We start from the raw sequence: 11954 nt of genomic DNA on the forward strand, positions 1-11954 counted from the left end.
CAGATGTCATTATAACATACATACATATCTATACAAAAATATTGGGGGAGTTAATATTAAGTGTTTTACTACTTTAATCCTTTAGTTAGTTAGTTATTTAAAGTTTTTAAAGCAATATGTTAAAAATAAAATGGTCAACGGTATATGATATTTTAAATTTCTTATTTATTTAAAGGACATCCAATATTATTTATTCTCGAATAATTTATGGAGCAATAATATATTATATTTTAATTTTATCATCAGCTCACTATATGTCCCCACCGAGGGGCTCAGAGCCTACCCTAAGTTAAGGGTGATTAGGCCATAGTCAACCACGCTGGCCAAGTGCGGGTTGGTTGACTTCACACATAACTTTGAATTTATTCTCTGATATGTGCAGGTTGCATCACGATGTTTTCCTTCACCGTAAGAACGTCAGATAAATGTACATATGTAAATCGGAAATCGAAAAACACATTGGTACATGGCGAGATTCGAACCCAAGACCTGCAGATTGCAAGTCAAGTGCTTGACCACCGAGCCACCGACGCTCCATATAATATATTGTATGTTATTTATCAAATAAATATGTTCTTATCTTTAAGGAATATGCAGAGACCAAAGTTCATTTTGTATTGGATTTAAAATCAGCGATAATGAAAAATAATAATAGATTTATGTCGCAAAATGTAGATTAATTTTGTCGTAAATTTTTATTTACTGTGCCATTTTACAAATGTCAGTTTGAATATGTTGACATCCAAAGATATTTTTATTATAAAAAATGTACAATAATAAATAAAAAAAGAAAAGGAGCATAATATTATATATCTTTTGCAATCACGCACAATTAATTTATTGTTAAGTTAAAAAAAAAAAACACATTTCGTAATATAGTTTAAATTGAGTACATTTTTAATCATATGGGGATACGATAAACTATGAAATTCGAGTTTTTCAACGATTTATTTTTAATTTAACAAATAAAAACTACAAAGGTCGTAAATGTTGCTTAAAACATATAAATGTCAAATAGGATAGTTGAAATTTAATTTAATAAATATATTTGGGTATGAAATCAGTTGTTTTATTGAATACATCAAAAATAAAATATTTTATATCATTTCAATTTATTTAATTTAAAAATATAAAGCATTTTTAGAACAAAACATATCTTATATACAATGGTTTATGTAACAATTTTTATCCCTTATTGAGGTACCGCAATAAACTCTGGTCCCCTAAATAGGTCGCAGCGTAAATATATTTACGCCTATATAAACAAAAACATATTGTCCTCTTTCACTCTCTTTGAAAACAAAAGAGACAACAAGATGTTTCAATCGTGGAATTTTACGTGCAATGTGCCAACTATCAAGTGATAAAAGATTTATTAGTGTGAAGTTAAAAAAATGGAGACTTTTATAGTTAGAATTAACTGCTATATTTAACTTTAAACTGTGATCTACAACCTAAAGTTATATTAAAATTAAATTTTAAAATCTAAATAGGCACTTAAAAATTACCACGTTTCAAATAAGAATGTGCAACTCGCGCCATAATGTGACGTGGTTGGATCAGTTACACAGATTAAAAAAATATTTGCATTTCAAAACTCAATCTTCAAATTATTTTTTTTATAATCTGTACATTTTTAGTAGGTTTTGATACATCGTTTAATGGCAAAGAACATTCTTATTTGAAACGCAACATCAATAGCTTTTAAAATAATTATTATTAATACTACAAATAACTACAGTAAGCCAGCGGATAAATTTAAGGCCCTTATTATAATACCAAAGGTAAAATGTGTACAAGACAATTTAATCCGATTTAAATAAAAATAAATACAGCAAAAATAGCATTTTACAAACAAAACAATTAAGTAAAATCCATAAATGTAAAGGGAAATATAACTCATATTTAAAAAATATCCTAAGATGTGAATTAATACAGTCTAGTTTTTTTTATAACCAGTTAAATTTTAAGGCACAAAAAAAAATTCATTTCATAATTTATAATTTTTTTTACAAGATAACAACCAATTTATTGCATTTAATAAATAAAAAATGCTTATTTTTCAGTATATAAATTATATCACATAAATAAATACCTCTTTGGTAATGTTGGTAATCATATATTTAAAGTTGGTAACATTGAATACCTAAAATATTTGAATTCATACAATTCCATTATAGTGCAACGGTTGTTTTTTTAATACTTCTGTATTGGACACTTAATTTAAAAAATAGGCGTAAAAAAACTCAATAAATGAACAGTTATATATTTGGAATGTTAAACTGCAAGAGGTAGATAAATAAAATGTACCACTAAATTATAAAATAATAAAAAACATGTAAGATCTATGAATCAAATATCAAGATCATACAAAAAATAGTTCACAACCAATTAGTAATTTAAAAAAAAAGTACATAATTAATTTAATTAAATCATTTAGAATTTATTGCTAAAAGTTGGTATCAAGCTGTGATATCTTGACCGTGATAAATATATTGGTAAGAGTACAAATTAGATTATAAATAATATTAGCAATGTACAGAAATAATGAACTTTTGTAAAAAAAAAAAATCATTTTTTTAACACCTTAGGTGCCATATGTATCTTTTAGTCACACTGTCTAGAACACTGAGTATACAAAAGTATACACATTTTTGTATTTAAAGACATCGCACCAAAAAAAAAATATATGGTCACTTAAGGTTTTGCGCTGAGGGTTTTATTCTATTGCCAACAAAAAGGTTTTAGCGAATAACAAATATGTATGTATTTTTCTATCCATAGAGTATGCCACGGTCTTATGAAAATTACTTTATGTTTAAGAAACTATATATTCTTATTATAATAATTATTTCTATTGACCGACTGATGATTTAAGCCATTGTTAGGACGGAAATTATGTTTATATCAGATCTGCTGCATTTTTTTTGCTAAGTAAAAAGCTATGTTCACTTAATTTATATCCCTTACCAGTACTATCTGTTTATCAGTATTATTAAAAAAAACTTATGATGCATTTTATAATTTAAAACCAATACTGGTATTCAAGTATGTCAAATTGTAAAGAATTCCATGTCAAAGCTAAACAAAGTACATTCGCTTCGAAGCGATTCCATAAAGAACTTCAAAATTGTATAGAACTGACAATACATTTGGATAAGTAACATGATTGTCGAGCATCAAAGTGCTAGATAAAGTACATTCGTTTTGAAGCGATTTTATAGCGAATTTCAAAATTGCTTGAAACTGACATGCAATCACGTGACTTATGGAAAGTTGTAGTCAGTTCTATAGATATTTGAAGTTCATTATGAAATTGCTCGGGACCCAATGTACTTTGTGTAGACCCGCAGGTTCTCATATCATACGTTGCTAAAACGTGAGCAGCAAGTCGCACGCAGACCTGACATAGTGTTACCACCCTGTAATGTCACCGTGTCAGGATGATGTAGCATTCTCAGTTCCTTCTCCGCTTTCTGTTCTAGATCTGCCCATCTGTTACAACCGTAACAATTAATTATAAGTTTTTAGCCACCTAATACAATTATAGCTATCATCATCAACCTGTCCTTATAATAATAGAGGGTCGCCCCGTACTATTCCTCCATACATCTCTATCAGCCGTCATATCTGAATCCACCGCTTCCTTACGCATATCCTCTTTCACAAAATCCATACTTTCTTTGGTCTTCCTCTACCTTTGTAGCCATACACATTCAATCTTATTATTTTTTACATTACTTTTCACACAATTATAGCAATAAAAAAATCTAAAAAAAATTTGGTAAAGTTTAATCAACTTTTTTCCGCCACTAGATGGCGTTATTCGGTTTTTTAATCAATCATTTATGGTATGTACTAATGAGCAAACATAACCATTTCAATTATTTTTTATATTCATTTGTACACGCAAACACATACGACTATTTCTTAATAAAATATTTAAAAAAGGCCCATAGTCACGTTTTATATTTATTACTCCATACCATAGAATTATAAACAGAGAACTATTGGAATGCAGTTACAAGCTAAATTTAATTATTAACATGTTTAGTGCCTCTCATCTGGTGAGGGTCATTTTATTACCAACATAGTGGCATTGAATGTGTTAAAATTAAAAAAATAAAACGCTTACCTTTGCACAGCCATGGAAAACGCTTCAACCACATTGTTTGCAGTTTTAGCGGAGGTTTCTATGTATGTTCCTATTTTATTGTCTTCGCACCACTGCCGCAGCTGATCATATGTCACTTCCCTGTCTTTTGATGATACATCTGACTGGAAAGAGAAGAAAGAAAAATGATTTTAAATGAAGCACAGCTAAATTTTACTGACGGGCAGTAGAAGTCTTAGATATTTTCCATAGTTAAAACATACTATTATATAGATATATAATATACATAAATGCAAATGTTAGGATGTATGGATGGATAAAAGGATGATGGTTGGAAGGTATATCCAGAACAGCTCAATGGATCTCGCTGATATTTAGCATAGATGTTGAATGTAGCCTGGAAAAAGACATACTACTTAAGTTTTTTTTATAAATTCCATGTTGACGGAGTCGCGGGCGACAGCTAGTTTCTATACACCGAAGAATACCTTGTTCCCCACAACGATGAATGGAAACTTCTCGATTCCGTTCTTAACGCCAGCGTAATGCAAGAACTCATTGAGCCACATCTTGATGTTTTGGAAGGAGCTGCGGTCGTCCACCGCGTAGGCCAGGATGCAGATGTCCGTGCCACGGTAGAACGGCGTGCGGAGCGACTTGAACCTCTCCTGACCTGCCGTATCCCATATCTGAAATATATTATAATCTTAATAGTCTTTTATCATGGCTTCGCTTCCAGTTTCCACATTAGTTTTCATGTTAGAGTAGTGTGCGAGCAAGAGAAATTACAATGTTAGCAAAAACTAATCTATCTGTCTTGCTTCAACAGATACTATGATGACCAGACTACCCAGTGGTAGGGAGACAATGTCATATAGTCTATAAAGTGATAACCTTTTAAAAATCAGTAATGATCTGATCCTATGCCAATGTTTATGGGCATAGGCAATACATTTTTGTTCCTTATGGCTGATGTGCTTGTCTCTTATTTAAAGCATCTTTTTAAACAATCAAATAAGCTTAAGCACATTCTAGTGCCCGGTTAGCTGTTTTGTTTCTCTTAATATACATTGTTCTTGTAATATACATTTAACTGCACAAAGACAATTGACTACTCTTCGATATTGGCAAATTCTATGGGGACTTTTTAGCTATGAGTGTACATACTTAGATTGGTGAAAAACATTATAAAAACATAATACGAGCTTCTACAGGGACTTAACAATAAGTCAGCAAAACAAGGGGATTTACTTAATAAGATTGTAACAATATATACTACTAAATACGGGATTCTGAGTTTAAAATCCCCGTTTAAAACATTCTTATCTCTGTATTGTCAATGATAGGAATGATGATCTTTTAAAACAGAGATTTTGGTCTCGAAAACTGATGATAAGAAAATGATTGATTTTGCATTTTGTTTACTGTTTTGTCTATTAAAACTAACATTGTATCAAGGTTTCTATTGTAGTTACAATAATATTTAAATTGAACAATAACAATTGGATATGAATTAACATTGAATGATGCTGTAACAGTTTTGTAACAATATTAATAGATAGTTACCTTGAATAGCTATATTGAAATGCTAAGGTGAGATAGCTCAATTTTAGACTAGGTCATCAGGTATGGAAGTACGAAGGTTATGTATAATTACATGTTGAATTGATAATTAATCTTACTGCTTACTATATTATTAATATTATAAATGAAAATGTTTAAATGGATGTATGTATTGATGGATCATGATAAAATTTGACATATATTTAGATTACAGTCTGGAAGAACACATAGACTACTCAGTTTTATTTAATTTCCCGGGGACCTAGTAAGTCAATAAAACATAACTAATACCAATAACTCAGATTGATAGGTTGAGATCTAGCGCCTATTTTTATTTTTTACAATACAGCAGTTATTTTTGTGTCAAATCCATGTAGACCTCCCAAAATGTAGGATAAGATAAGAAAATTGTATGTTATCTGTTATAAACAATCACTTATGCATACAGATAAAGCAACCTTGAAACTGAATATCTTGTTCTTATATTTATTTGAGGTTTACATATTAGTCTAACTGTTAATAGTTATGAAGGCAACTCACATTACATCATTCATAAAGCTCCTTTTCTATGGCTAATTTATAATAAAATTAGTCTCTTTACTATAAAGTTATCTACTAGAAATTTAAAGACACACAAGCAATATTTTCAGGTAGACAACACTCAAGAATAGAAAAAAAAACTTTTACATACCTGTAATGTGTATTGTGTGCCATTGACTTCTGTTGTCTTATTCATAAATTCTACACCAATTGTGTGAAAATTATGATCGTCAAAGTGATTTGAAATGAATCTGCTCATTAAACATGATTTTCCGACCCCACCATCGCCCAAAATCACAATTTTCAATAGAACATTCTTATTAACGCTCCGTCCATATTCACGCTCATTATCCTCTACCATTATGTTCAGTATTTCTCATAATACTTCACTAATAATACGATTATTGATACGGCCTTGAGAACGAATAATATTTCTTTAATTAATGAGTCAACTATGAAAAGATGAGTCCACAATTGCACTTCATATATCTTTTGAAAGATTATTACATTAACGCACTTTTTATAACACTTCAGGATACTTTACAAATAAATACGTCACCAGGGAATTTTATTACAAAATAAAATAAAACAAACAGTACGTGCAATACATATTTGTCACACAGCAGCTGACAGCTGATGTCTGTTTGACTTTGACATAAAATAATTTGACAGCGCGCGACAGATTATACAAACTTTATATTTATGAAATTGCTTAATTTAAGTCATTCATAAATGAACTTAATTAATTCAGGATTTTTCCATTTTTTATTAAACAATCGTAATCATATTTACATTTTATTTATCTTTACTGTAAGCGATAAATCTTCACTAATTAGTGCGATTTAAAGCCGCTAGATGTCAAGCAAAGTACTTTGTTAGCCGTTGTGACTCGCGAGATGTCAGCTCGTCGAGCGAGTTTATTTTATTCCGCTTTGTTTTGCGGAGGTGAGAGGACATGGTGTGTTCGCTATCGCATTCACAAATCGTGATCAATGTTTTTTCATTAGTAAATAGGTATTTTTTGAGTGAACAGTTGGTTGGATTGAGGAAAAAATAAGTGTTTCTTTGTTTAATTTTTGGTGCATGTGTTTGTTGCGTTAACTTTTGCACAATCTTACGGGAGACTCGATGTCAATAAACTTGTCGGTGATATTTTATGGGAAAGGTGTGCCGCGTCGCCCCCGTACCTGTCGGCGACGGGAGGATCGTTGAGGCCGGAGCGATGGCGAAGGTCGGCGGCGCCTAGGCGGTTGCTGGCATGGTGGTGCGGACAGCGGCGAGGTGAGTGGCATTGGGCATGGGCACAGGCATTAGGAGGCGTCGCGAGCGCGGTCGTGGGGCGAGGGGCGCGGGACGGTCGCTCGCTCGACGGCGTGCATTCACCTCTGACCCGCGCGGGGCGGGCGGCGCTCAAGGTCGGTGCGCCGGCTGAAGGTCGCTGGTCACGTGACGGAGGGTGCTCACCCCCTCGCGGCGCCGCTCGCGTCTCACTTCGAGCCCTACGTTGTTTGACTTTACAGTCGAGTACTAAAGTGATTGCATTTAAAAATAATAAAAACCAATTTAATTTTAATTATGGTTAAAAATCGCAATTTTTTTTTCTTGTTTAATTATGGATAAATAAATTAACTACAGAAGTCTTGAAGTGATTTGGACCTAAGTATTTTAAATAACGCATGTTCGACGAAAAAATATCTTTTGTTATTTTATGTCATAAAACCTTAAAATGTAGTACAGTTCGTAATAGGTAGCGTTCACATGCGAGGTAACGGTATAACATATTTCTAGCAGAAACTACATATTTGAATCATCGGCTTCATTTTGACACAACAATTGTAAACAAACGTGTATAGTCTGTTGAACTGTTTATGTTTCTAATGTTTAAATATTTTCTTCAAGAATTAAATTTAATTCCGTTGAAATAAATAAAAAAATGTCTATGGTCGACTAATTAATTTATACAATCTGTCTTACAGATATCCATCAGATAAAGTTTTGATATGAGTAATACAAAATACACAATATAAATGTAAAATGCACACATATTTGTAGGTTCTTTTTCATTTGGGACTTATAAATATTTACTAAAGATTTTCTATTGCATGTGACAAGTTCTTATAAGACTAGGTACGTTAGTAATAAATTGTTTTTTTTTTTATTGAACTTAGTATCGATTTTTTTCATATCTGTAATTTACAGGGAGTGCTTGATTACACAATCGAATTAATGAATTATCTGATATTGTTGGCATTTACGTCAGAAAAGTTTTGCTGGTTCATAATTTTTTACATGTTATTATTAACTTCGCAAAAATTCACCGTAAACAAACCAAAGATACTATAAATGTGACCTTGTCTATGTTTTGCTCTTTAGATACGTCTATATATTTATATGTAAAAAGATTAACATACTAGTTGACCTCTATTGAGCTTTGAAGTACCAATAGCCTAATAGGTAAGGTTACGGAGTATGGAACGGCGATCTTGCAGTCCTGAGTTCAAATAAAGTCATCCGAGTGAGTCAAGAATTAAAAAAAAGCCTGAATATAGTCGACTTGACCTTATGTATTAGTTGCCTTTCTTTACCTAGTTAATTCTTAAATGCACTTTAAGAAGGGAGCAGACAAAAAAATCGTAAATAACACCATCACTCTTTGTTTACCAGTATGTTTTTATGTGTACCATAGTAACAGTTATGGTTAGGGCTGCCACCTCGGATTTTCATAGAAATATTCAGACTCAGGATTTAGAATTTTTCATCTATGTCTTGTGGTAAAAACGAACAATGTAAAACAGTCAATCGATGTCGTTGTCATCCAATAATGATTGCAGAGTTGACAACACAAATCGTTGTCTTTATTTTCGCGGCAGCATTTGGGTTTATTTTAGTGAAGTTGGCAGCCCTAGTTATGGCGGGAATTGAGTCATAACACATCGTCTATGGCTAGAGCAGACACGCCCTCGGGCATGCTAACAATTTCGTCAGTCAGTCACAACTCACAACTTACCTTTGTTTACGTGGGCGGTAATTGTACGGTAGATCTAGGGCAATTTAAATACACACGAAGGTAGCGTGACTTCTAAACATGATTTTAATAACCTATTCATGTTGTATGCATGGCTTAATAAAAAAAAGTAATTCATAAAAAGATAACGAATTAAAATTATTTAAATACTGTCGCCCGCGACTCCGACCGCGTGGATATATAAAAAAAACTTAATATATAAATAAGTCAAATAAAAAGTAGCTCTTCAAGGCATAAATTTGAAAATCCTAGTCCTGGTCCGTCTCCTGGCTCTAAGCTACGTCCTCATCAATTTTCAACCATATCGGTAAAGCCGTTCTTGAGTTATAAATAGTGTAACTAACACGACTTTCTTTTATATATATAGATTTGACTAAACTTGTCAAAGTCAAATTTCAACGCAAGTAAAAATTTTCTATATACCTTGAAGACAATTACATACATTATATTTTTAGGGAATAAATTGTCGGCCAACACATAGCTGACAAAGTTTTATTAAAATCTGTTCAGTAGTTTAGGTACACTAGTTGTAATTATAACTTAATAGTTATAGGATAATTACTAAATTACATCATCGACTATTAAATACTAATTTAATATTATCGCAATAAATTTCGTTATCTTAACAACATCTGCATTAACCAAGCCGCACCTAACAGTGTTAGTTGCATTACAAAATGTCGAAACAGTACCGGTCTTATTGTTTATGCCGGATGGAATTGATTAATCGCCGTGGTCTTAATTAAATCAACATATAAGTAGTAGAATTATTTTTATATCATATCATCGATAAGTAACTTACCGTGGGCTTCTAATACCTTAATTCCCATTTAAAATATATTGTTATCTCTGTTTTGTCAAAGATAACAGGGTTGACGATATGTTATGCGCAGAGATTGTAGACTCAGAAACTAACGGTTAGTGCCGTTTTTTAGATTTTCCACAGCCCTAACACCGATATAAAAACATCGTATCGCTTTTTTTTTAAAAAAGATTCAGAGTCATTTTGCCATCTTCTTTGCACCTAGTTAAAACAATTGCAAGTCGTGTACTCGATCCCGAATGTTATAATAGCAGAAATAGACTTGTTTTGACACTCTCTTGGCATTCGGACGCCTTTGCCTTGATGTCTAGTCTATATCGTAAGAATAAAATTTTATATGTGCCATTTTATTGACTTGTAAATTACATATAAAAAAGATGTGTTTATAGTTTTATATTGACTGCCACTTGCATTAGTAATATCATAACAACCGCGCAGTTTGTAATGCGAAGTTTCATAAAAGTGTTTCCGACATTTAATAAATTCATAAACCCTAATTATAATAAACACAAGGTACTGCATGTTCTTCATATTCTAGAGTAGATGTCATGAACTTCCAAACCACATTAGAAAAATCTATATAACGATTTGTGTTCTCTCTAAGAGAAAGGTTCGTATAGCTCGCATTGGGACATATAGAGGTTGGCGCTTTATGAATCGAGATGTAAATGCATAGATAAGTCGGAAATACCAAATCTGTGTCATGTTTTTCGTGCGTTACGCACACTAGTTTATTTGTATTGTACATATAGAAGACAAAGCAAGCTAAGAAATTGTTAGAAAGGTCATATATAAAAAAAACTGATAGATGTTAATTTAATGAATAGGAAAATTATTATAAAAATTCATTCTGAACTACTATAAATTCATTGTGTTAAATCAATCGAATTTAAATAAACGTCATTAATTTTTAGAAGTTTAAAACACATTACACTCACGTACATCGTTTTTTTTTTCATCGAAAATATATATATATCAGATTACAACAGAAAGACAGGTATAATAGTATGATGCGAAATTTATAAAATGAATATCGTGCGCGAGTGTACTCTCACTACTTTCACGTGTGTCTGTGTGCGTGTGTTGTCTGTGTGCGCGGCGGCCGGTGACCTTGCTATCAGGCGGAAGCGTGCGGCCGAGTGAGTCAGCGCGCGTCTGCCGAGAGAGAGCAGGGACCTTCGCGTTGTCTATTCCCTCTAGCTTTATTATACAGATTAATTATTACCATAGACTAGTCATTTTATATAGTGAAAATAAAGGTGAACAGCATTGAACATAATGCCATTTGATGTTTTACGACGAAAGATACACATTAGTGTTTGCTTTTCTCTTTATTTGTTCTATTCTCTTGCCACTTGAATGTGTTTGATCCGTAAATGATAATATGACGAAATCAATGCTTGGTATTTCACAATACATTTGTTGTGAAATATGAAACCGACCTTCATATTGTTAAACGGTATTTTTATTATTTTATTCCATTATCACAAAAAGTACAACACGTATTGTTATATGTTATAATTTACTTTACTTTATTATGAAGGTTATTGGTTTAATTAAGACTTAATAAAGCCGAGCCGACTTCTTAATTAAAATGCATTAATATTCTGTAACAAAATCTAAAACTTTATTTTAAAAATGTATATTCAGCCAGTATTTTTATTTAAAAAGGTTTCATTTTTTTACTAAATTTGTATAAAGCCTTTGTCCCGACATTCGAATTTCTCTTTTCATCCCGTTCCACTGACGTCATCGAGGTCACGTTATTTTTTTTAATTATTCGCCATTATTCTCGCTTTATTCGATTGTTCGTTTTCTTTGTGCGAAAGGTTTTTAAACGTTTAACCTTGATTGGTAAAATGTGACGCCTTATGTGGAAACCATGATTA

The 11954-nt window shown here is 31.9% G+C and overlaps 2 protein-coding genes across 3 annotated transcripts in view; one reads left to right on the forward strand and one right to left on the reverse strand.

Moving 5' to 3' along the window:
- Positions 1 to 2990: 2990 nt before the first annotated feature.
- Rab9 (RAS oncogene family member Rab9) lies at positions 2991 to 6849 on the reverse strand. The gene is made up of 4 exons (XM_013311065.1): positions 6369 to 6849; positions 4603 to 4803; positions 4136 to 4278; positions 2991 to 3495 (listed from the first exon to the last, which is right to left on the reverse strand). The coding sequence occupies exons 1-4, from the start codon at positions 6576 to 6578 to the stop codon at positions 3363 to 3365; spliced, it is 687 nt and encodes a 228-aa protein (XP_013166519.1). The 5' UTR covers positions 6579 to 6849; the 3' UTR covers positions 2991 to 3362.
- A 474-nt stretch (positions 6850 to 7323) lies between these two features.
- Positions 7324 to 11954, forward strand: part of Hr39 (nuclear hormone receptor FTZ-F1 beta) — a 35982-nt gene continuing 31351 nt past the window's right edge. For both annotated transcript variants that reach the window (XM_013311530.1, XM_013311532.1), the window contains exon 1: positions 7324 to 7498. The gene's annotated coding sequence lies outside the window, so the exon portion shown is untranslated. The remainder of the gene's footprint in view (positions 7499 to 11954) is intronic.

This window comes from Papilio xuthus, unplaced genomic scaffold, assembly GCF_000836235.2.
Source record: "Papilio xuthus unplaced genomic scaffold, Pxut_1.1 DF827680.1, whole genome shotgun sequence".
NCBI lineage: Eukaryota > Metazoa > Arthropoda > Insecta > Lepidoptera > Papilionidae > Papilio > Papilio xuthus.